Consider the following 27045-nt stretch of genomic DNA (forward strand, 5'->3'; position numbering starts at 1 on the left):
AATTCATACATGGGTAACCTCTGAAGCTAATCTGTGCTACTGATCCATTACACATAGAAGACTTAAGGTTGAGCTTTTCCAAATATAACAATATAATTAAAATGTAATATCAGGCAGGGAAACTACTAGAAATACCATTAAAAATCAAAAATTTAGACCCAAAGTCCATAGAAAACACTTTGTAACCTAAAAGATGTTGCTCACACCCCTCAGCCAATGCAAGAGTTAATAGCACAGTTTTTGCCCTCAATCTTGTTACCTAAATTTCCGACAGACCTTAAACCTCCCTATAAATATGTTGAGCCAGTTCATTGAACACCACAAGAACAGACCAAATCCATATACAATGGAGGAAACATCCGTGTAGAAACAAAAAACGAGAGATAAATGTATCAGGGCACAGCAGATCTACTAGATTCTTCTCTAGTAGGCAGGAAGAAAGACATAGCGAACCATGAAATGAGGCAACGCATTCGTATTACAGTTTGCTAAGTTATGATACGACATAGCAGAGGGTTCCCTCATGTTCCCCCCCATTTTATAATGGTGAACCACGCGGTCTGCAAGGGATCGCCACCGGCGCCAAGCCCCAACCTATAGTCGTCTTGTCCTGCTACGAGACTAGACATCTGGGAGTGATCAATATTCCCCCCTGCAGCAGTGGCCCTAGGTCCTCCTGCCCATAAGGTCCCTATAACTAGAAACCGTTATTCAAAGCTCCAAAAATAACAAGGCGCCAGGCCCCGATGGGTTCTTAAACGAAACCATAATGTAAACATATTCTAGAAGAAATGCTCCGACCATGAATAGTAACGTTACCTAAACCAGGACAGAACAATGAATATTACACCGACATCTTTACTCAATATGAACCTCAAATCACAAACTTTTAGCCACCACAAGTTCCATTACCTCGCCAATTCTATAGACCAAACCCCCGATAGCTCTAGGAGAACACTGGACCGCATACAGATATTCGGGACTCCTTACTCCTATCTTTGGATGCCGAGAAGCCATTTGACCGGGTCCGTTGGCTTTATTTACAAGCTCTGTTATTGTAACGTTGTTAATCCCCTCCCCCCCCCCGGATATAATGCACCATGTGTCCTGCACCAGGGAACTGGTGCAGGACACAGGGAGCGGTGCAGGACACAGGGAGCAGTGCAGGACACAGGGAGCGGTGCAGGACACAGGGAGCGGTGCAGGACACAGGGAGCGGTGCAGGACACAGGGAGCAGTGCAGGACACAGGGAACTGGTGCAGGACACAGGGAGCGGTGCAGGACACAGGGAGCGGTGCAGGACACAGGGAGCGGTGCAGGACACAGCGAGCGGTGCAGGACACAGGGAGCGGTGCAGGACACAGGGAGCGGTGCAGGACACAGGGAGCGGTGCAGGACACAGGGAGCGGTGCAGGACACAGGGAGCGGTGCAGGACACAGGGAGCGGTGCAGGACACAGGGAGCGGTGCAGGACACAGGGAGCAGTGCAGGACACAGGGAACTGGTGCAGGACACAGGGAGCGGTGCAGGACACAGGGAACTGGTGCAGGACACAGGGAGCGGTGCAGGACACAGGGAGCAGTGCAGGACACAGGGAGCAGTGCAGGACACAGGGAGCGGTGCAGGACACAGGGAGCGGTGCAGGACACAGGGAGCGGTGCAGGACACAGGGAGCAGTGCAGGACACAGGGAACTGGTGCAGGACACAGGGAGCGGTGCAGGACACAGGGAGCGGTGCAGGACACAGGGAGCGGTGCAGGACACAGCGAGCGGTGCAGGACACAGCGAGCGGTGCAGGACACAGGGAGCGGTGCAGGACACAGGGAGCGGTGCAGGACACAGGGAGCGGTGCAGGACACAGGGAGCGGTGCAGGACACAGGGAGCAGTGCAGGACACAGGGAACTGGTGCAGGACACAGGGAGCAGTGCAGGACACAGGGAGCAGTGCAGGACACAGGGAACTGGTGCAGGACACAGGGAGCAGTGCAGGACACAGGGAACTGGTGCAGGACACAGGGAGCAGTGCAGGACACAGGGAGCGGTGCAGGACACAGGGAGCGGTGCAGGACACAGGGAACTGGTGCAGGACACAGGGAGCGGTGCAGGACACAGGGAGCGGTGCAGGACACAGGGAGCGGTGCAGGACACAGGGAGCGGTGCAGGACACAGGGAGCGGTGCAGGACACAGGGAACTGGTGCAGGACACAGGGAACTGGTGCAGGACACAGGGAACTGGTGCAGGACACAGGGAGCGGTGTAGGACACAGGGAACTGGTGCAGGACACAGGGAACTGGTGCAGGACACAGGGAACTGGTGCAGGACACAGGGAACTGGTGCAGGACACAGGGAGCGGTGCAGGACACAGGGAGCGGTGCAGGACACAGGGAACTGGTGCAGGACACAGGGAATTGGTGCAGGACACAGGGAACTGGTGCAGGACACAGGGAGCGGTGCAGGATACAGGGAACTGGTGCAGGATACAGGGAACTGGTGCAGGACACAGGGAACTGGTGCAGGACACAGGGAGCGGTGTAGGACACAGGGAACTGGTGCAGGACACAGGGAGAGGTGCAGGACACAGGTAGCGGTGCAGGACACAGGGAGCGGTGCAGGACACAGGGAACTGGTGCAGGACACAGGGAACTGGTGCAGGACACAGGGAACTGGTGCAGGACACAGGGAACTGGTGCAGGACACAGGGAGCGGTGCAGGACACAGGGAGCGGTGCAGGACACAGGGAGCGGTGCAGGACACAGGGAACTGGTGCAGGACACAGGGAACTGGTGCAGGACACAGGGAGCAGTGTAGGACACAGGGAACTGGTGCAGGACACAGGGAGCGGTGCAGGACACAGGGAGCGATGGGCGAGGCGAGTTTATTGCTTATGCAGACCCTCCCCCGCTGCCTCGCTTTTCTGGCCGACTCCTGGACAATCCATAACATACTTATGGTGTTCGGTTATCGACACTGTAGACAAGGCCCAGACATCAGAGGGCCTCAGGCGGCAGGTCCTACAACATTTCCTTTCATCTTGAGATCACAATAGATTCTCCACTTTTTTTTAGGGTTCCGAACATGATAACATCTTCTCTACTGTGTGGATTCTTAGACGTTCCATAAGTAAGTCTTTATTCAAGAAGGATTTTCCATATTTCAACCAAGCTTCAGAGAGGTCCTTCATGTCCATGAAGAGGATGTTTTTCCTACAACAAACTTTCCTCATTCTGAACATGAGCTCCGCTCCTGTACGAGATCTCAGACGTCTAACAACATCTGATTTGTGGGTAAACATTTTCCTGAACTTTGAACATTCTACACTGTGTGAATTCTCTTAGTTTTCCTTTGGATACGGCTTCTCCCCCGTGTAACTTCTATGAAGTACGACAAGCACAGATTTCTGAGTAAAACATTTCCCACATTCTGGACATCAAAACATTTTCTCCCCTGTGTGAGTTCTCTGATGTGTAACAAGCTTTGATTTATGGGGAAAACACCTCCCACATTCTGAACATGTAAATGACTTCTCTCCTGTGTGAATTCTCTGATGTTTAACAAGATCTTGTTTGTAAGTAAAACATTTCCCACATTCTGTACAGGAAAACGGCTTCTCCCCTGTGTGAATTCTCTCATGATCCAAAAGGTTACCTTTCTTTACAAAGCATTTCCCACATACCAAGCATGAAAACGGTTTCTCTCCTGTGTGAGTTCTCTGATGATTGACAAGTTCTGCTTTGTAGGTATAACATTTCTCACATTCTGAACATGAATATGGCTTCTCCCCTGTGTGACTTCTCTCATGTCTAACGAGCTTTGATTTATAGGGAAAACATTTGCCACATTCTGAACACTTAAATGGTTTCTCCCCCGTGTGAATTTTTTCATGAGTGGAAAGGTTACTTTTCTTTTGAAAACATTTGCCACATACGGAGCATGAAAATGGCCTCTCCCCTGTGTGACATCTCTGATGAATGACCAGATCTGCTTTGTAGGTAAAACATTTCCCACATTCGGAGCATACATGCGGCCTCTCCCCCGAGTGACACCTCTGATGTCTAACAAGATCTGATTTAGAAGCAAAATATTTGCCACATTCTGGACATGAAAATGGCTTCTCCCCCGAGTGAATTCTCTCATGAACTGAAAGGTTACCTTTCTTCTGAAAGCATTTCCCACATTCTGAACATGTAAACGGTTTCTCCCCTGTGTGAGTTCTCTGATGTATGACAAGATCTGATTTGTAGTGAAAACATTTCTCACATTCTGAACAGGAAAACGGCAAGTCCCCTGTGTGAGTTCTCTCATGATCCAACAGCTTAGTTTTCCTTTGAAAACATTTCCCACATACAGAGCATGAATATGGCTTCTCCCCGGTGTGAGTTCTCTGATGTGCAACAAGCCTTGATTTCTGGGAAAAACATTTCCCACATTCTGAACATGAAAAAGGCTTCTCCCCCGTGTGACTTCTCTCATGAATTGAAAGGTAACTTTTCTTTTGAAAGACTTTCCCACATTCTGAACATGTAAATGGATTCTCTCCTGTGTGAGTTCTCGTGTGTTTGGAGAGTTTACATCCCCCTCTACAATGTTCCCCACACTTAGTACATGGAGACGTTCTCTCCTGTCCCTTTCTTCCAATCCATAACTGATTATCTTCTACTTTATGACCGGGCAGTGGAAGGAGTTGTCTGCCGGAGCCTCGGATCTGACCGATACCTGGAAAAGAAAGAAAACGAGTCCCAGAAATTCTATACACAATAAGGAGACATATGTCCCACACAACATCCTCCGCCTCCTCCAGGTCCAGTCTAGATACACAACATCCACAGCCTCCTCCAGGTCCAGTCTACATACACAACATCCACAACCTCCTCCAGCTCCAGTCTAGATACACAACATCCACAGCCTCCTCCAGGTCCAGTCTACATACACAACATCCACAGCCTCCTCCAGGTCCAGTCTAGATACACAACATCCGCAGCCTCCTCCAGGTCCAGTCTAGATACACAACATCCACAGCCTCCTCCAGCTCCAGTCTAGATACACAACATCCACAGCCTCCTCCAGGTCCAGTCTAGATACACAACATCCACAGCCTCCTCCAGGTCCAGTCTACATACACAACATCCACAGCCTCCTCCAGGTCCAGTCTAGATACACAACATCCACAGTCTCCTCCAGGTCCAGTCTAGATACACAACATCCACAGCCTCCTCCAGGTCCAGTCTAGATACACAACATCCACAGCCTCCTCCATCTCCAGTCTAGATACACAACATCCACAGCCTCCTCCAGGTCCAGTCTACATACACAACATCCACAGCCTCCTCCAGGTCCAGTCTAGATACACAACATCCACAGTCTCCTCCAGGTCCAGTCTAGATACACAACATCCACAGCCTCCTCCAGGTCCAGTCTAGATACACAACATCCACAGCCTCCTCCATCTCCAGTCTAGATACACAACATCCACAGCCTCCTCCAGGTCCAGTCTACATACACAACATCCACAGCCTCCTCCAGGTCCAGTCTAGATACACAACATCCACAGCCTCCTCCAGGTCCAGTCTAGATACACAACATCCACAGCCTCCTCCAGGTCCAGTCTACATACACAACATCCACAACCTCCTCCAGCTCCAGTCTACATACACAACATCCACAGCCTCCTCCAGGTCCAGTCTAGATACACAACATCCACAGCCTCCTCCAGGTCCAGTCTAGATACACAACATCCACAGCCTCCTCCAGGTCCAGTCTAGATACACAACATCCACAGCCTCCTCCAGGTCCAGTCTAGATACACACAACATCCACAGCCTCCTCCAGGTACAGTCTAGATACACAACATCCACAGCCTCCTCCAGGTCCAGTCTAGATACACACAACATCCACAGCCTCCTCCAGGTCCAGTCTAGATACACAACATCCACAGCCTCCTCCAGGTCCAGTCTAGATACACACAACATCCACAGCCTCCTCCAGGTCCAGTCTAGATACACACAACATCCACAGCCTCCTCTAGGTCCAGTCTAGATACACAACATCCACAGCCTCGTCCAGGTTAGTCTAGATACACAACATCCACAGCCTCGTCCAGGTCAGTCTAGATACACAACATCCACAGCCTCCTCCAGGTCCAGTTTAGATACAGAACATCCACAGCCTCCTCCAGGTCCAGTCTAGATACACAACATCCACAGCCTCCTCCAGGTCCAGTCTAGATACACAACATCCACAGCCTCCTCCAGGTCCAGTCTAGATACACAACATCCACAGCCTCCACAAGCTCCAGCCAAGATACACAACATCCACAGCCTCCTCCAGTATAGCCGCCTTATATACAGGGTTTCCAGTACTATCAATACTTCTCTCTCTTACCTCGTGATGTAAGTGACTGGTCCTCCATCATGATGTCCTTGTACAAATCCTTGTGTCCCTCTATATACTCCCGCTCCTTCATGGAGAAATACACAGCGATGTCCTGACACCTTATAGGAACCTGAGACACACAATGACACAGTCATCACCCAGACCCCTCCAGTGCTGTAACTGGATAATATCCCAGCATTCCCACCTGTCTAGTCAGAAGCTCTGAGATCTTGTAGATAAATTCTAGAATCTTATTCTCATGTGTCATGGGAGGAGGGAAAGAAACTTTGTTGGGACTTCTGCTCCATCCTCCTCCTGGCTCAGTGATGGGGCCTGGGCTTCTGCTCCATCCTCCTCCTGGCTCAGTGATGGGGTCTGGGCTTCTGCTCCATCCTCCTCCTGGCTCAGTGATGGGGCCTGGGCTTCTGTTCCATCCTCCTCCTGGCTCAGTGATTGGGCCTGGGCTTCTGCTCCATCCTCCTCCTGGCTCGGTGATGGGGCCTGGGCTTCTGCTCCATCCTCCTCCTGGCTCAGTGACGTGGCCTCGGCTTCTGCTCCATCCTCCTCCTGGCTCAGTGACGTGGCCTCGGCTTCTGCTCCATCCTCCTCCTGGCTCAGTGATGAGGTCTGGGCTTCTGCTCCATCCTCCTCCTGGCTCAATGATGGGGCCTGGGCTTCTGCTCCATCCTCCTCCTGGCTCAGTGATGGGGCCTGGGCTTCTGCTCCATCCTCCTCCTGGCTCAGTGATGGGGCCTGGGCTTCTGCTCCATCCTCCTCCTGGCTCAGTGATGGGGCCTGGGCTTCTGCTCCATCCTCCTCCTGGCTCAGTGATGGGGCCTGGGCTTCTGCTCCATCCTCCTCCTGGCTCAGTGATGGGGCCTGGGCTTCTGCTCCATCCTCCTCCTGGCTCAGCGATGGGGCCTGGGCTTCTGCTCCATCCTCCTCCTGGCTCAGTGATGGGGCCTGGGCTTCTGCTCCATCCTCCTCCTGGCTCAGTGATGGGGCCTGGGCTTCTGCTCCATCCTCCTCCTGGCTCAGTGATGGGGCCTCGGCTTCTGCTCCATCCTCCTCCTGGCTCAGTGACGTGGCCTCGGCTTCTGCTCCATCCTCCTCCTGGCTCAGTGATGGGGCCTGGGCTTCTGCTCCATCCTCCTCCTGGCTCAGTGATGGGGCCTCGGCTTCTGCTCCATCCTCCTCCTGGCTCAGTGATGGGGCCTCGGCTTCTGCTCCATCCTCCTCCTGGCTCAGTGATGGGGCCGGGGCTTCTGCTCCATCCTCCTCCTGGCTCAGTGATGGGGCCTCGGCTTCTGCTCCATCCTCCGGGCACACGGGGTGTCACACACTCATCAGGTGGCGTCATCATTACTGTGTCATCCTGTGTACGGGGAGACACTGATCACTACATAGATTCTAAGTCTCCATCATCTTTCAGCCATTTACTGGTTGTATGAATAGAGATAAGAGAGATATTATGTAAGACTCTCACCTCTGCAGTTATCAGGTCCATTATCTCCAGGGTGAGGTGTAAGATCTCTGCAGCCATGTGGTCTCTGTCCTCCTCCATCCTTGGTTGATGGTCCTCCATGATGTCCTGGAACAGATCCTTATGTCCCCCTATATACTCCCGCTCCTCCATGATGTCCTTGTACAGATCCTCGTGTCCCTCTATATACTCCCGCTCCTCCATGATGTCCTGGTACAGATCCTTGTGTCCCTCTATATACTCCCGCTCCTCCATGGAGAAATACACAGCGATGTCCTGACTCCTTATAGGAACCTGAGACACACAATGACACAGTCATCACCCAGACCCCCCCCAGTGCTGTAACTGGAGCATTTCCCAGCATTCCCAGCAGTGTCACCTCTCCAGTCAGAAGCTCCAAAATCTTTTTGATAAGTTCTAGAATCTTCTTCTCATGTATCATGGTGGGAGTAGAAGACACTCTGATGGGGCCTCCTCTTCTGCCCCATCCTCCTCCTGGCTCAGTTTTGGGGCCTGGACTTCTGCTCCATCCTCTCGGTACACGGGGTGTCACACACTCATCAGGTGGCGTCATCATTACTGTGTCATCCTGTGTACGGGGAGACACTGATCACTACATAGATTCTAAGTCTCCATCATCTTTCCAGCCATTTCCCAGTTGTATGAATAGAGATAAGAGAGATATTATGTAAGACTCTCACCTCTGCAGTTATCAGGTCCATTATCTCCAGGGTGAGGTGTAAGATCTCTGCAGCCATGTGCTCTCTGTCCTCCTCCATCCTTGTTGTATCTATGATGAACGGAACCAGTGTCCTATATATCAGGAACCTGGGAGAAGAAGAGGAATTACATGAAGTGAGGCTTCCTACAGAGTATACATCAATCCTTCCATCTTCTTAGTTATTCAGAATTTTATAGTTATAGAGAAACATGTAAGAGATGTGGAAGAGCCGCATGTGGCACAGTCCTCTCTATTATCTGGAGATTTCTTGGCCTGGAAGGTCTTCTATGGGAGAGAGATGGATTAATCATGTTACACCCCTGAAGGAGACCTCAGCAGCGAGGACAGACATAAGTCTCCAGGTTAGATATCGATACCTCACTGGGTCAATTGGTTTAGTGGATCTAGGTGTGGATCTGGTTTGTTCATTTTTCCTGGACCTTCAAGGTGTGGTCCTGACATTTGTCTCTAGGACTATGTTGAGGACATGGGATCTTCATTTTCAGTCAGTATTTCTTCTTAAGATGCAGGGAAACTCTCAGGCCTCGGAGGTTCCATCTCTCATTTCTTCAGGACTCTCTACAAGTCATCAATCCTTACACATGGAACAAAAGGAGCCCAACGTATCAAAGAAGTTCAAGCTCAAACTCAAAAGAGATCTAGTGTCAGATTAGCCGATTACAACGCTCCTCCCCGTCATGCACTGAACTTATAAAAAATGCAAATGACCGAAAGGTGCTCTGCAGAGCCCCACCGCTATATAATTTAATCATGCCCCGGCCCTACATGGTCCACCTACATAGAGTAAATATATAGAAATAAATATGAATACATTATATAGCGATGGGGCACAGGGGGGCTCTGCAGAGCCCATTTTGCTAATTTGCATATTTTATAAGTCACATTTCCCCTACATGCAAGTTACAATAAAAGAATACCAGTGCACTCAGGGACGGGACAAGGAGGGGAGTTGTAATCATCTACCATCAGCTAATGTCATGCCACATGTCCTTTAATGCAACCCACAGAATGGAGTGAGGTTTCGGTCTGTGTAGACCTTCTTCAGAACACACCCAGAGAATTTTTTTTTTGAGAAGACAAGAAGTAAACAGCAATATTTAAGATGAATAAAATAGTAATCTTTGCACAGAATTAAAAGGATGATAAAAAATATACATATCAAGTGAGACATTGGGAACAAGTCAGATAATAAAAGCTACAATATTTCAGGAGGCTGAGGCACAGGCTATACTCTACGTGCCGCTCCACCACGACGTGCATTACAACTGCTACAGATCTTTATCAAGGGGTCGGCGTTTGTTCATTTTTGGAAAGGAAATCATTACAATCTTAACAGAGAAGTTGAGAACAATGCCAGCACAAAGGTCATTTTAATACGGTCATCAAAAAGAAACATTTCTTGGTGTCGGTAAAACAGTCGCTCCTCTAGGTGTAGAGGATGCCCCCGGTCTATGGTGATGGTAGAACCTCCTCTCCTCTAGGTGTAGAGGATGCCTCCTGTCTATAGTGATGGTAGAACCTCCTCTCCTCTATGTGTAGAGGATGCCCCCTGTCTATGGTGATGGTAGAACCTCCTCTCCTCTAGGTGTAGAGGATGCCCCCGGTCTATGGTGAAGGTAGAACCTCCTCTCCTCTAGGTGTAGAGGATGCCCCCTGTCTATGGTGATGGTAGAACCTCCTCTCCTCTAGGTGTAGAGGATGCCCCCTGTCTATGGTGATGGTAGAACCTCCTCTCCTCTATGTGTAGAGGATGCCCCCTGTCTATGGTGATGGTAGAACCTCCTCTCCTCTAGGTGTAGAGGATGCCCCCGGTCTATGGTGAAGGTAGAACCTCCTCTCCTCTAGGTGCAGAGGATGCCCCCGGTCTATGGTGATGGTAGAACCTCCTCTCCTCTAGGTGTAGAGGATGCCCCCGGTCTATGGTGAAGGTAGAACCTCCTCTCCTCTAGGTGTAGAGGATGCCCCCTGTCTATGGTGATGGTAGAACCTCCTCTCCTCTAGGTGTAGAGGATGCCCCCGGTCTATGGTGAAGGTAGAACCTCCTCTCCTCTAGGTGTAGAGGATGCCCCCTGTCTATGGTGATGGTAGAACCTCCTCTCCTCTAGGTGTAGAGGATGCCCCCTGTCTATGGTGATGGTAGAACCTCCTCTCCTCTAGGTGTAGAGGATGCCCCCGGTCTATGGTGATGGTAGAACCTCCTCTCCTCTAGGTGTAGGGGATGTCCCGTGTCTATGGTGAAGGTAGAACCTCCTCTCCTCTAGGTGTAGAGGATGCCCCCTGTCTATGGTGATGGTAGAACCTCCTCTCCTCTAGGTGTAGAGGATGCCCCCGGTCTATGGTGAAGGTAGAACCTCCTCTCCTCTAGGTGTAGAGGATGCCCCCTGTCTATGATGATGGTAGAACCTCCTCTCCTCTAGGTGTAGAGGATGCTCTCTGTCTATGTTAATGGTAGAACCTCCTCTCCTCTAGGTGTAGAGGATGCCCCCGGTCTATGGTTATGGTAGAACCTCCTCTCCTCCAGGTGTAGAGGATGCCCCCGGTCTATGGTGATGGTAGAACCTCCTCTCCTCTAGGTGTAGAGGATGCCCCCTGTCTATGGAGATGGTAGAACCTCCTCTCCTCTAGGTGTAGAGGATGTCCCCTGTCTATGGTGATGGTAGAACCTCCTCTCCTCTAGGTGTAGAGGATGCCCCCTGTCTATGGTGAGGGGAGAACCTCCTCTCCTCTAGGTGTAGAGGATGTCCCCTGTCTATGGTGATGGTAGAACCTCCTCTCCTCTAGGTGTAGAGGATGCCCCCTGTCTATGGTGAGGGGAGAACCTCCTCTCCTCTCAGTATAAAGGATGTCCACTGTCTATGGTGATGGTAGAACCTCCTATCCTCTAGGTGTAGAGGATGCCCCCTGTCTATGGTGATGGTAGATCCTCCTCTCCTCTAGGTGTAGAGGATGCACCCTGTCTATGGTGATGGTAGAACCTCCTCTCCTCTAGGTGTAGAGGATGTCCCCTGACTATGGTGATGGTAGATCCTCCTCTCCTCTAGGTGTAGAGGATGCCCCCTGTCTATAGTGATGCTTGAACCTCCTCTCCTCTAAGTGTAGAGGATGCTCCCTGTCTATGGTGATGGTACAACCTCCTCTCCTCTAGGTGTAGAGGATGTCCCTTGTCTATGGTGATTGTAGAACCTCCTCTCCTCTAAGTGTAGGGGATGCCCCCTGTCTATGGTGATGGTAGCACCTCCTCTCCTCTAGGTGTAGAGGATGCCCCCTGTCTATGGTGATTGTAGAACCTCCTCTCCTCTAGGTGTAGAGGATGCCCCCTGTCTATAGTGATGGTAGAACCTCCTCTCCTCTAGGTGTAGAGGATGCCCCCTGTCTATGGTGATGGTAGAGCCCCCTCTCCTCTAGGTGTAGAGGATGCCCCCTGTCTATGGTGATGGTAGAACCTCCTCTCCTCCAGGTGTAGAGGATGCCCCCGGTCTATGGTGATGGTAGAACCTCCTCTCCTCTAGGTGTAGAGGATGCCCCCTGTCTATGGTGATGGTAGAACCTCCTTTCCTCTAGGTGTAGAGGATGTCCCCTGTCTATAGTAATGGTAGAACCTCCTCTCCTCTAGGTGTAGGGGATGTCCCCTGTCTATGGTGATGGAAGAACTTCCTCTCCTCTAGGTGTAGAGGACGTCCCCCGTCTATGGTGATGGTAGAACCTCCTCTCCTCCAGGTGTAGAGGACGTCCCCCGTCTATGGTGATGGTAGAACCGCCTCTCCTCCAGGTGTAGAGGATGTCCCCTGTCTATGGTGATGGTAGAACCTCCTCTCCTCTAGGTGTAGAGGATGTCCCGTGTCTATGGTGAAGGTAGAACCTCCTCTCCTCTAGGTGTAGAGGATGCCCCCTGTCTATGGTGATGGTAGAACCTCCTCTCCTCTAGGTGTAGAGGATGCCCCCGGTCTATGGTGAAGGTAGAACCTCCTCTCCTCTAGGTGTAGAGGATGCCCCCGGTCTATGGTGAAGGTAGAACCTCCTCTCCTCTAGGTGTAGAGGATGCCCCCTGTCTATGATGATGGTAGAACCTCCTCTCCTCTAGGTGTAGAGGATGCTCTCTGTCTATGTTAATGGTAGAACCTCCTCTCCTCTAGGTGTAGAGGATGCCCCCGGTCTATGGTTATGGTAGAACCTCCTCTCCTCCAGGTGTAGAGGATGCCCCCGGTCTATGGTGATGGTAGAACCTCCTCTCCTCTAGGTGTAGAGGATGCCCCCTGTCTATGGAGATGGTAGAACCTCCTCTCCTCTAGGTGTAGAGGATGTCCCCTGTCTATGGTGATGGTAGAACCTCCTCTCCTCTAGGTGTAGAGGATGCCCCCTGTCTATGGTGAGGGGAGAACCTCCTCTCCTCTAGGTGTAGAGGATGTCCCCTGTCTATGGTGATGGTAGAACCTCCTCTCCTCTAGGTGTAGAGGATGCCCCCTGTCTATGGTGAGGGGAGAACCTCCTCTCCTCTCAGTATAAAGGATGTCCACTGTCTATGGTGATGGTAGAACCTCCTATCCTCTAGGTGTAGAGGATGCCCCCTGTCTATGGTGATGGTAGATCCTCCTCTCCTCTAGGTGTAGAGGATGCACCCTGTCTATGGTGATGGTAGAACCTCCTCTCCTCTAGGTGTAGAGGATGTCCCCTGACTATGGTGATGGTAGATCCTCCTCTCCTCTAGGTGTAGAGGATGCCCCCTGTCTATAGTGATGCTTGAACCTCCTCTCCTCTAAGTGTAGAGGATGCTCCCTGTCTATGGTGATGGTACAACCTCCTCTCCTCTAGGTGTAGAGGATGTCCCTTGTCTATGGTGATTGTAGAACCTCCTCTCCTCTAAGTGTAGGGGATGCCCCCTGTCTATGGTGATGGTAGCACCTCCTCTCCTCTAGGTGTAGAGGATGCCCCCTGTCTATGGTGATTGTAGAACCTCCTCTCCTCTAGGTGTAGAGGATGCCCCCTGTCTATAGTGATGGTAGAACCTCCTCTCCTCTAGGTGTAGAGGATGCCCCCTGTCTATGGTGATGGTAGAGCCCCCTCTCCTCTAGGTGTAGAGGATGCCCCCTGTCTATGGTGATGGTAGAACCTCCTCTCCTCCAGGTGTAGAGGATGCCCCCGGTCTATGGTGATGGTAGAACCTCCTCTCCTCTAGGTGTAGAGGATGCCCCCTGTCTATGGTGATGGTAGAACCTCCTTTCCTCTAGGTGTAGAGGATGTCCCCTGTCTATAGTAATGGTAGAACCTCCTCTCCTCTAGGTGTAGGGGATGTCCCCTGTCTATGGTGATGGAAGAACTTCCTCTCCTCTAGGTGTAGAGGACGTCCCCCGTCTATGGTGATGGTAGAACCTCCTCTCCTCCAGGTGTAGAGGACGTCCCCCGTCTATGGTGATGGTAGAACCGCCTCTCCTCCAGGTGTAGAGGATGTCCCCTGTCTATGGTGATGGTAGAACCTCCTCTCCTCTAGGTGTAGAGGATGCCCCCCTGTCTATGGTGATGGTAGAACCTCCTCTCCTCTAGGTGTAGAGGACGTCCCCCGTCTATAGTGATGGTAGAACCTCCTCTCCCTTAGGTGTAGAGGATGCCCCCCTGTCTATGGTGATGGTAGAACCTCCTCTCCTCTAGGTGTAGAGGATGCCCCCTGTCTATGGTGATGGTAGAACCTCCTCTCCTGTAGGTGTAGAGGATAACCCCCTGTCTATGGTGATGGTAGAACCTCCTCTCCTCTAGGTGTAGAGGAGGCCCCCTGTCTATGGTGATGGTAGAACCTCCTCTCCTCTAGGTGTAGAGGATTCTCCCTGTCTATGGTGATGGTAGAACCTCCTCTCCTCTAGGTGTAGAGGATGCCCCCTGTCTATGGTGATGGTAGAACCTCCTCTCCTCTAGGTGTAGAGGACGTCCCCCGTCTATAGTGATGGTAGAACCTCCTCTCCCTTAGGTGTAGAGGATGCCCCCCTGTCTATGGTGATGGTAGAACCTCCTCTCCTCTAGGTGTAGAGGATTCTCCCTGTCTATAGTGATGGTAGAACCTCCTCTCCCTTAGGTGTAGAGGATGCCCCCCTGTCTATGGTGATGGTAGAACCTCCTCTCCTCTAGGTGTAGAGGATGCCCCCTGTCTATGGTGATGGTAGAACCTCCTCTCCTCTAGGTGTAGAGGATAACCCCCTGTCTATGGTGATGGTAGAACCTCCTCTCCTCTAGGTGTAGAGGATAACCCCCTGTCTATGGTGATGGTAGAACCTCCTCTCCTGTAGGTGTAGAGGATGCCCCCTGTCTATGGTGAAGGTAGCACCTTCTTCTCCTCTAGGTGTAGAGGATGCCCTCTGTCTATGGTGATGGTAGAACCTCCTCTCCTCTCGGTGTAGAGGATGCCCCCTGTCTATAGTGATGGTAGAACCTCCTCTCCTCTAGGTGTAGAGGATACCCCTTGTCTATGGTGATGGTAGAACCTCCTCTGCTCTAGGTGTAGAGGATGCCTCCTGTCTATGGTGATGGTAGAATCTCCTCTAGGCGTAGAGGATGCCCCTGTCTATGGTGATGGTAGAACCTCCTCTCCTCTAAGTGTAGAGGATGCCTCCTGTCTATAGTGATGGTAGAACCTCCTCTCCTCTAGATGTAGAGGATGCCCCCTGACTATGGTGATGGTAGAACCTCCTCTCCTCTAGGTGTAGAGGATGCCCCCTGTCTATGGTGATGGGAGAACTTATTCTTCTTTGTCCACAATACTCCATGTGTGGTCTGACCAGGGATTTGTATAAGGGTAAAACTGTGTCTTTATCATGAGAATCTATTCCTCTGTTGATACATCCCATGATTTTATTTGCTTTAACAGCAGCTGCCTGGCTCTGGTCACTAAAATTAAGTTTACCAACAATGACCCCAAGTCTTTTTCCATCTCCAGTTTTACCAAGTAATTGACCGTTTGGAACATAATTATACTTTTTGTTTCCATGGCCCAAGTGCATAACTTAACATTTATCTACATTAAACCTCAGCCATTTCTCTGCCCACTCCTCAAGTTTCCATAAACCCCTCTGTAATGCTAAACCTCAGTATGTATTACTTTACAGAGCTTGGTATCATTTGCAAATATTGAAACTTGACTGTGTAAACCCACTACAAGGTCGGTAACCCCTTCCTCACCAGGCAATTTTTCACTTCCATCCTTCCACAAAGCTTGTCTTTCTAATGGTGCCATTTTATATTTTGATTATTGGACTGGGAAGCTGGAAAAATATTCCAAAGGTGGTATAATTGCCTAAAAAACCACAGTAACGCCATATTTATACGAGCTTTGTTTTTACATGTTTTCCTGTGCATTTCATCTATCTTGTTTGTGAGGCTCCTGGCATTAGTGGACAAGTGTGGCGCTGCTGGTCTGAGCTGTGGTCCGGTGACCTCATTTTCTGATGATTCGGGAATTGCCAAATCTTCTTTGTTAGATGAAGAATTGTGTGTTCCTTGTGCCCCCTTCATGTTTCTTCAGTTCTGGAGTGCTGTTCTTCAATGTTTCCCTTAGTTTGCAGGAATTTAAGTAGCAATTTTGGATAGATATAATAGGCCATTGGCCCTTTAGAAGTCTTTCCCCCAAACTTGCACCCCAACCGGATAAGCTTGCATCCGTCTGGATCACTGTGACCGGCCAAGGATGCCAGGGTACCCCTTTCTTTAAGTGTGACTGCTCTGCCCACCATTTTAGGGAAGATTTGACTGAAGGTGGTAGAAGAATCTTCGGGTCTTGGTGGAGCGTATTCTTGTCCCAAACAGCTAGGATCCAGCTCTGGAAGGATCAAGTGTGGCTTTGACTCCATTGCACTGATTGGATACAGGCTGTCATCTGACCCAAAACTCTCATGGCTTTTCTTATTGTGCAAGTTTGAAGTAGCAGATCTATTAAATAAGTCTTGACATCTTTTCGATGAGAAGAAAGGACATCTGCAGGGTTGAGTTTAGAATATCGTCTCCGTACTGGGAGTAAGTCTGGATTTTACCCAGTTTATGTACCAGCCCAGATGTTGGAGCGTGGTAATAGTCAGATTCCTGTGTTGGATAAGTTCTCACTCTGTTTGTCCAATTATAAGTAGATCGTCGTCCAGGTATGGAATGATCTACACCTTCTTCATTTTTAAAATAGCAATCACCTTCTTTTTTATTTTTGAGAATGTCCTTGGGGCAGATGAGATCCCGAACAGAAGAAGCTTTGTACTGGAAGCTGTGTCCCCTTCCAGAGTGAGGACTACAAATATGAGGAATTTCTGGAATGGTGAGAATGATAATATGACCCTTTAGGTCAATGGTACAAATGAACGCCTTTGGTGGAATTAAGATGGTGGTTGAGCATATAGAGGATCCTGTAGAGGACGTGTTTTTTCAGATCCATTAAATAGAATATTAGATGGAATGAACCATTCAGTTTTATCATTAGAAATAGAGGGGAGTTTCACGATTTCTTGCCACAACTGGGTAGTCAAAGTCTGAGAAGGCTGTTTTGTCACAATGAAGTTTCTAGGAGGAAGAGAGTTTAAACTCTCAGTCTGTTAGGGTTCCTAGGACCCATGGATTTGAGGTTGAGACCAATGGTGACAGAACTGAAGTAATCTTCCTCCCACTCTGGCTTCATTGTTTCCTGAAGGCCGAAGTTGAGTTACTAGACCTGAGGAGGAAGCCTGTTCCTCCTCCTCTGGGGTAACTCCATCTTCCCTGGTTACCTTTACCCCTGTAAGGAAAGGACTGTTTCTTTTGACTCGATTTCACTTCTGGAAAACCTTTTTCACTATCTGCCTCTTCCTCAAGAATGGCGTCTTGTTCTGCGCCAAATACATATCCCCCTGAAAGGGAAGACTTCATAGCTTAGATTTGGATCTACAATCACCACTCCATTGTCTTAGCCAAATCGAGCGCCTGACTGAATTAGACCAAGTGCCTTCTTTTGCAATGAATACGGTAGCTGACTATAACATGGGTATGGTGGCTTTCTCTTGATATTTCATTTCTGATGTGGATTTCTAACCACAGTACGGGAAATAGATGGGTTTATGTTCACCTTGAGGTTTAGCGGATTCTCGCGTCTTTTTTAACAGACTGTCAGCTTTTCTGTCCATGTTCAGCTGTATAGTGTCCTCAAATGGAAGATCCGCTTTCTTTGCAATTTCGTTACTTGGACATGCACTTTTGGAGTACAGTTCCAGTTTTTTACCTTTTCCTCTTCATATATAAGGCGTTTTTTGAATTCCTTAGATATGGAGATTCTGTTTTCAGGTTCTCTTCATTCTTCTAATATCAACTCTGTAAGTGTAACATTTACTGGAAAGGCTCTTCTCTTCTTGGTTTTGAGGATGCCAAAAAGCTCATCCTGGACAGATTTGGTTTCCTCTACATCCTCCATCTTTAGAGTGTCTCTGACTGCCTTGAGAAATGAATCCAGATTCTCAGAGACAAAGAAGTATCTTGACTCCATCTCTGTAGCAGCAACAGATGGAGTAGAATTCATATCTGCTGAAAAGGAGGGATTTACTTCCTCAGATTCTGCATGTGATTCCCTTACCCTGGGCCTTTTATATAGAGTCACCTGAGGGATAAAGGAGGCCACCGATGACTGGACTTCCCCTTTAATGAAGCTTCTCATTTCATCCATAAAGGAGCAGCTTTCCTCTCTGAGCATGTTATCCAGGCTTTAAATACAGTTTTTTTTAAATCTTTTTTGCATCTGCGTGATGGAGGTTTCTTTTCATCCAGTTCCTTAGATTTTTCTGGATCTTTTTCTTTTGTTTGCTCTTTCTCTTTGGTCTCCTTCTAATGGAGAAGGAGAATAGTTGATATATATAGCATGAGGAATAACACCCCAACCACCCCAGACACCCCGAAACCACTCACAGGAGCTATCGGCAGGGGTTCTGTGAAAGTTATGTCCATGCTGGAGGACTAGAAGTTGCCGATTGTTGTCTATGCATAAAAAGACATATATTAGACAAGAATATATATGTCAGCGTGGGATTTAAGATTCATTTACATGCACCAGGAAGAAGAAGGTGAACTCTGTCGGAACTGAACGGGGAAGCGACACATGCAGGATATCGGACGCACAATCTTAGTGAATCGCGGCAGAGTGCACCATACATGGACAATGCACTTTTGGGGATCGCGCAGGACGGGTAAGTAAATGTGCCCCCATAATGTCTGACCCTAACCACCTTTGCCTAAGAAGGTGTGTGAGCTTCAGTTATACTGGTAGTTAAGGGATGTAAAGAATAATAACTGCAGTTAGGGCCCTTCTGATTATTACCTTCTTTACACTCATGTACCTGATGGGAGAAGCGTGCACGGCTGATGGCAACAGGAGTAGATACCACAGATCAACGCGAGAGCCGCTTGGATTTCAAACATACTCAAGCCCCTGCATTCGTCTATCTCATGTTATGATAGGTCACTTCCGGGGAAACGTGTCTTGCCCAGAAGTCGCCATCTTGGAATGCCCGGATGTGTTCTTCCATCCATACACGCGCCTGGAAGTTATTGGCTTCACGGAGCCGCAAACAGAGAAGATGGAGGTCCATCTGAGGCAAGGGAAGGACGTCCAAGACATCGCTAAAGGCCCACCACCAGACATTATTGGAAGTCAAAATGTTTGATAAAACACCCCCAGACGAAGGCTCTATCTGAGCAGAAACGTGCGTCAGGCACGGAGTCATCCCGGACACTGGAGGATTAGCACTGTAACACCTGGGTGGGACCTTCATTCTTAGGGTGGGCTAACATGGACGGAGTCATCCCGGACACTGGAGGATTAGCACTGTAACACCTGGGTGGGACCTTCATTCTAAGGGTGGGCTAACATGGACGGAGTCATCCCGGACACTGGAGGATCAGCACTGTAACACCTGGGTGGGACCTTCATTCTTAGGGTGGGCTAACATGGACGGAGTCATCCCGGTCACTGGAGGATTAGCACTTTAACACCTGGGTGGGACCGTCATTCTTAGGGTAGGCTAACATGGACAGAGTCATCCCGGTCACTGGGGGATTAGCACTTTAACACCTGGGTGGGACCTTCATTCTTAGGGTGGGCTAACATGGACGGAATCATCCCGGTCACTGGAGTATTAGCACTGTAACACCTGGGTGGGACCTTCATTCTTAGGGTGGACTAACATGGACGGAGTCATCCCGGACACTGGAGGATTAGCACTATAACACCTGGGTGGGACCTTCATTCTTAGGGTGTGCTAACATGGACAGAGTCATCCCGGACACTGGAGGATTAGCACTATAACACCTGGGTGGGACCTTCATTCTTAGGGTGGGCTAACATGGACGGAGTCATCCCGGACACTGGAGGATTAGAGCTATAACACCTGGGTGGGACCGTCATTCTTAGGGTGGGCTAACATGGACGGAGTCATCCCAGACACTGGAGGATTAGCACAGTAACACCTGGGTGGGACCGTCATTCTTAGGGTGGGCTAACATGGACGGAGTCATCCCGGACACTGGAGGATTAGCGCTATAACACCTGGGTGGGACCGTCATTCTTAGGGTGGGCTAACATGGACAGAGTCATCCCGGACACTGGAGGATTAGCGCTGTAACACCTGGGTGGGACCTTCATTCTTAGGGTGGGCTAACATGGACGGAGTCATCCCGGACACTGGAGGATTAGCACTATAACACCTGGGTGGGACCTTCATTCTTAGGGTGGGCTAACATGGACGGAGTCATCCCGGACACTGGAGGATTAGCACTGTAACACCTGGGTGGGACCGTCATTCTTAGGGTGGGCTAACATGGACAGAGTCATCCCGGACACTGGAGGATTAGCACTGTAACACCTGTGTGGGACCATCATTCTTAGGGTGGGCTAACATGGACGGAGTCATCCCGGACACTGGAGGATTAGCACTATAACACCTGGGTGGGAGCTTCATTCTTAGGGTGGGCTAACATGGACGGAGTCATCCCGGACACTGGAGGATTAGCACAGTAACACCTGGGTGGGACCTTCATTCTTAGGGTGGGCTAACATGGACGGAGTCATCCCGGACACTGGAGGATTAGCACTATAACATCTGGGTGGGACCTTCATTCTTAGGGTGGGCTAACATGGACTGAGTCATCCCGGACACTGGAGGATTAGCGCTGTAACACCTGGGTGGGACCGTCATTCTTAGGGTGGGCTAACATGGACGGAGTCATCCCAGACACTGGAGGATTAGCGCTGTAACAACTGGGTGGGACCTTCATTCTTAGGGTGGGCTAACATGGACGGAGTCATCCCGGTCACTGGAGTATTAGCACTGTAACACCTGGGTGGGACCTTCATTCTAAGGGTGGGCTAACATGGACAGAGTCATCCCGGACACTGGAGGATTAGCACTTTAACACCTGGGTGGGACCTTCATTCTTAGGGTGGGCTAACATGGACGGAGTCATCCCGGACACTGGAGGATTAGCACTGTAACACCTGGGTGGGACCGTCATTCTTAGGGTGGGCTAACATGGACAGAGTCATCCCAGACACTGGAGGATTAGCACTGTAACACCTGTGTGGGACCATCATTCTTAGGGTGGGCTAACATGGACGGAGTCATCCCGGACACTGGAGGATTAGCACTATAACACCTGGGTGGGAGCTTCATTCTTAGGGTGGGCTAACATGGACGGAGTCATCCCGGACACTGGAGGATTAGCACAGTAACACCTGGGTGGGACCTTCATTCTTAGGGTGGGCTAACATGGACGGAGTCATCCCGGACACTGGAGGATTAGCGCTGTAACACCTGGGTGGGACCTTCATTCTTAGGGTGGGCTAACATGGACGGAGTCATCCCGGACACTGGAGGATTAGCACTGTAACACCTGGGTGGGACCTTCATTCTAAGGGTGGGCTAACATGGACGGAGTCATCCCGGACACTGGAGGATTAGCACTGTAACACCTGGGTGGGACCTTCATTCTTAGGGTGGGCTAACATGGACGGAGTCATCCCAGACACTGGAGGATTAGCACTGTAACACCTGGGTGGGACCGTCATTCTTAGGGTGGGCTAACATGGACAGAGTCATCCCGGACACTGGAGGATTAGCACTGTAACACCTGGGTGGGACCTTCATTCTTAGGGTGGGCTAACATGGACGGAGTCATCCCGGACACTGGAGGATTAGCACTGTAACACCTGGGTGGGAGCTTCATTCTTAGGGTGGGCTAACATGGACGGAGTCATCCCGGACACTGGAGGATTAGCGCTATAACACCTGGTTGGGACCGTCATTCTTAGGGCGGGCTAATCACTTTGCAGAGATTACTATTGGCACGAGCCTAGATATACGTGCAGGAGTATTGCAGGATAAGACTTTACCTCTATACATGGCACGACTCTCCATAGTGGGTCCGGGGGTGACCCCTCTGTCTGTGTTGTACCCGTGTGTTATGTAGATACCATGTCATTTACTATATGTATGGATAATGATATCTCACGTGTTCATAGTCTGGCAGGACATATACTGTGATATCAGCCTGTGATGTCCTAATATAAGCGGCACCCCATATTCGATAATACTTTATAAATCACACTTAACCCTTAGATGCCGCCCTCACACACATCATCATGTTCTGGCAGGACAAGTGTGGTTATCCCTGATCACCAGTGTTTTAGGCGAGTCCTTCCTGCTGAGCACGCCGCCACCGAGACTGATTTATTCTCGGGTTTATTCCCATTACTTAAAGGGGTTGTCCACTTTCAGCAAATTATTAATATTGTTTGTGTAATGAAAAATGTATACGCTGTATAGTGGATGTGCTGTGTATATGCTGTATAGTGGTTGTGCTGTGTATACGCTGTATAGTGGATGTGCTGTGTATATACTGTATAGTGTACGTGCTGTGTATACGCTGTATAGTGGATGTGCTGTGTATATGCTGTATAGTGGATGTGCTGTATAGTGGATGCGCTGTGTATATGCTGTATAGTGGATGCGCTGTGTATATACTGTATAGTGGACGTGCTGTGTATATGCTGTATAGTGGACGTGCTGTGTATATGCTGTATAGTGGACGTGCTGTGTATATGCTGTATAGTGGACGTGCTGTGTATATGCTGTATAGTGGACGTGCTGTGTATATGCTGTATAGTGGACGTGCTGTGTATATGCTGTATAGTGGACGTGCTGTGTATATGCTGTATAGTGGACGTGCTGTGTATATGCTGTATAGTGGACGTGCTGTGTATATGCTGTATAGTGGACGTGCTGTGTATATGCTGTATAGTGGATGTGCTGTATAGTGGACGCGCTGTGTATATGCTGTATAGTGGACGCGCTGTGTATATGCTGTATAGTGGACGCGCTGTGTATATGCTGTATAGTGGACGCGCTGTGTATATGCTGTATAGTGGACGCGCTGTGTATATGCTGTATAGTGGACGCGCTGTGTATATGCTGTATAGTGGACGCGCTGTGTATATGCTGTATAGTGGACGCGCTGTGTATATGCTGTATAGTGGACGCGCTGTGTATATGCTGTATAGTGGACGCGCTGTGTATATGCTGTATAGTGGACGCGCTGTGTATATGCTGTATAGTGGTTGTGCTGTGTATACGCTGTATAGTGGATGTGCTGTGTATATACTGTATAGTGGATGTGCTGTGTATATGCTGTATAGTGGATGTGCTGTATAGTGGATGTGCTGTGTATACGCTGTATAGTGGATGTGCTGTGTATATGCTGTATAGTGGATGTGCTGTGTATACGCTGTATAGTGGATGTGCTGTATAGTGGATGTGCTGTGTATACGCTGTATAGTGGATGTGCTGTGTATACGCTGTATAGTGGATGTGCTGTGTATACGCTGTATAGTGGATGTGCTGTGTATACGCTGTATAGTGGATGTGCTGTGTATACGCTGTATAGTGGATGTGCTGTGTATATGCTGTATAGTGGATGTGCTGTATAGTGGATGTATGTTTATTATGTGCTATAGTATATATACTCACATTTGCAGTAATGTTCGCAGTCGGTTACACAATCTTTTGTTATTGAGCAGTTGCTTCTAAATTCCTTCTAGGGAGGAAGAAAAAGCTGACACCAGAGAGAACGAGAGACACCAGCACCTACCTGACCACATCCGAGGACCTGCGAAATGTAAGGGTCATGTGACTAGTAGATGGGGCGGAGCTCAGTGGCTGGAGGACCTGTGATGATGTAAGGGGCATGTGACTAGTAGATGGGGCGGAGCTCAGTGGCTGGAGGACCTGCGATGATGTAAGGGGCATGTGACTAGTAGATGGGGCGGAGCTCAGTGGCTGGAGGACCTGTGATGATGTAAGGGTCATATGACTAGTAGATGGGGCGGAGCTAAGTGTCTGGAGGACCTGTGATGATGTAAGGGTCATATGACTAGTAGATGGGGCCGGAGCTCAGTGGCTGGAGGACCTGTGATGATGTAAGGGTCATATGACTAGTAGATGGGGCGGAGCTCAGTGGCTGGAGGACCTGTGATGATGTAAGGGTCATATGACTAGTAGATGGGGCGGAGCTAAGTGTCTGGAGGACCTGTGATGATGTAAGGGTCATGTGACTAGTAGATGGGGCGGAGCTCTGCGGTGTAGTGTCTTTTGGGTTATTTAACCCCTTCAGGATGGGGCCATTTTGTGGCTTGAGGCTCCGCCCCATGTTTTGGATTCTGACCTGCGTCTCTTTACATGGTTATAACTTTTGATCTGTTATCACAGCGATTCTGGGATTCTCTCCCCACATGTTGTGCTTCATGTTACTGGTAAATGTCGGCTGGTAAGTTTTGCATTTATTTACAAAAAAAAAAAGAAAAAAGCAGGTGGTTTACCTCCTAAATAATCTGCTGAATAACATTTCCCATCGTCTTCTTGACTATTTTGGGATAAATACCGTTTTAAATGAAATTTTACATTTTTAGCATCAAAACCCAGCCGTCACTTCTCCCGAGTGCAGAGACCCCCCACATGTGTCCGTGACTTCTCCCGAATGCAGAGACCCCCCCCCCCCCACATGTGGCCGTTACTTCTCCCGAGTGCAGAGACCCCCCACATGTGGCCGTTACTTCTCCCGAGTGCAGAGACCCCTCCACATGTGGCCGTCACTTCTCCCGAGTGCAGAGACCCCCCACATGTGGCCGTCACGTCTCCCGAGCGCAGAGACCCCCCCCCACATGTGGCCGTTACTTCTCCCGAGTGCAGAGACCCCTCCACATGTGGCCGTCACGTCTCCCGAGCGCAGAGACCCCCCCCCCACATGTGGCCGTTACTTCTCCCGAGTGCAGAGACCCCTCCACATGTGGCCGTCACTTCTCCCGAGTGCAGAGACCCCCCACATGTGGCCGTCACGTCTCCCGAGCGCAGAGACCCCCCCCCCACATGTGGCCGTTACTTCTCCCGAGTGCAGAGACCCCCCACATGTGGCCGTTACTTCTCCCGAGTGCAGAGACCCCCCACATGTGGCCGTTACTTCTCCCGAGTGCAGAGACCCCCCACATGTGGCCGTTACTTCTCCCGAGTGCAGAGACCCCCCACATGTGGCCGTCACTTCTCCCGAGTGCAGAGACGCCCCCCCCCACATGTGGCCGTCACTTCTCCCGAGTGCAGAGACCCCCCCCCCACATGTGGCCGTCACTTCTCCCGAGTGCAGAGACCCCCCCCCACATGTGGCCGTCACTTCTCCCGAGCGCAGAGACCCCCCCCACATGTGGCCGTCACTTCTCCCGAGCGCAGAGACCCCCCCCCCCCACATGTGGCCGTCACTTCTCCCGAGTGCAGAGACACCCCCCCCCCACATGTGGCCGTCACTTCTCCCGAGTGCAGAGACCCCCCCTCCACATGTGGCCGTTACTTCTCCCGAGTGCAGAGACCCCCCCTCCACATGTGGCCGTTACTTCTCCCGTGTGCAGAGACCCCCCATATGTGGCCGTCACTTCTCCTGAGTGCAGAGACCCCCCACATGTGGCCGTCACTTCTCCCGAGTGCAGAGACCCCCCACATGTGGCCGTCACTTCTCCCGAGTGCAGAGACCCCCCACATGTGGCCATGACTTCTCCCGAGTGCAGAGACCCCCCACATGTGGCCGTGACTTCTCCCGAGTGCAGAGACCCCCCACATGTGGCCGTGACTTCTCCCGAGTGCAGAGACCCCCCACATGTGGCCCTGACTTCTCCCGAGTGCAGAGACCCCCCACATGTGGCCGTGACTTCTCCCGAGTGCAGAGACCCTCCACATGTGGCCGTGACTTCTCCCTAGTGCAGAGACCCCCCACATGTGGCCGTGACTTCTCCCGAGTGCAGAGACCCCCCACATGTGGCCGTGACTTCTCCCGAGTGCAGAGACCCCCCACATGTGGCCGTGACTTCTCCCGAGTGCAGAGACCCCCCACATGTGGCCGTGACTTCTCCCGAGTGCAGAGACCCCCCACATGTGGCCGTGACTTCTCCCGAGTGCAGAGACCCCCCACATGTGGCCGTGACTTCTCCCGAGTGCAGAGACCCCCCACATGTGGCCGTGACTTCTCCCGAGTTCAGAGACCCCCCCCACATGTGGCCGTTACTTCTCCCGAGTTCAGAGACCCCCCACATGTGGCCGTGACTTCTCCCGAGTTCAGAGACCCCCCACATGTGGCCGTGACTTCTCCCGAGTTCAGAGACCCCCCACATGTGGCCGTGACTTCTCCCGAGTTCAGAGACCCCCCACATGTGGCCGTGACTTCTCCCGAGTTCAGAGACCCCCCACATGTGGCCGTGACTTCTCCCGAGTTCAGAGACCCCCCACATATGGCCGTTACTTCTCCCGGGTACAGAGACCCCCACATATGGCCGTTACTTCTCCCGGGTACAGAGACCCCCCACATGTGGCCGTGACTTCTCCCGAGTGCAGAGACCCCCCCCCCCACATGTGGCCGTGACTTCTCCCGAGTGCAGAGACCCCCCACATGTGGCCGTGACTTCTCCCGAGTGCAGAGACCCCCCACATGTGGCCGTGACTTCTCCCGAGTGCAGAGACCCCCCCACATGTGGCCGTGACTTCTCCCGAGTGCAGAGACCCCCAACATGTGGCCGTTACTTCTCCCGAGTGCAGAGACCCCCAACATGTGGCCGTGACTTCTCCCGAGTGCAGAGACCCCCAACATGTGGCCGTTACTTCTCCCGAGTTCAGAGACCCCCCCCCCACATGTGGCCGTTACTTCTCCCGAGTTCAGAGACCCCCCACATGTGGCCGTGACTTCTCCCGAGTGCAGAGACCCCCCACATGTGGCCGTGACTTCTCCCGAGTGCAGAGACCCCCCACATGTGGCCGTGACTTCTCCCGAGTGCAGAGACCCCCCACATGTGGCCGTTACTTCTCCCGGGTACAGAGACCCCCCACATATGGCCGTTACTTCTCCCGGGTACAGAGACCCCCACATGTGGCCGTGACTTCTCC

General features: G+C 50.8%; 1 protein-coding gene and 1 pseudogene across 10 annotated transcripts in view; one reads left to right on the plus strand and one right to left on the minus strand.

Annotated features, from left to right (window-relative positions):
- LOC140085132 (uncharacterized) overlaps positions 1 to 27045 on the plus strand; it is a 116814-nt gene that overhangs the window by 48857 nt on the left and 40912 nt on the right. For 2 of the 10 annotated variants that reach the window (XM_072126514.1, XM_072126517.1), the window contains exon 1: positions 24248 to 24394. The exons of the other annotated variants lie outside the window; for them this stretch is intronic. In XM_072126514.1, coding sequence (XP_071982615.1) covers positions 24360 to 24394 — 35 coding nt within the window. In that variant the 5' untranslated portion in view covers positions 24248 to 24359. Of the gene's footprint in view, positions 1 to 24247; positions 24395 to 27045 lie in introns of those variants that run through there. 10 annotated transcript variants of the gene reach the window in all.
- On the minus strand, positions 2773 to 23736 carry LOC140085287 (uncharacterized; annotated as a pseudogene).

This window comes from Engystomops pustulosus, chromosome 1, assembly GCF_040894005.1.
Source record: "Engystomops pustulosus chromosome 1, aEngPut4.maternal, whole genome shotgun sequence".
In the NCBI taxonomy this organism is placed as follows: Eukaryota; Metazoa; Chordata; class Amphibia; order Anura; family Leptodactylidae; genus Engystomops; species Engystomops pustulosus.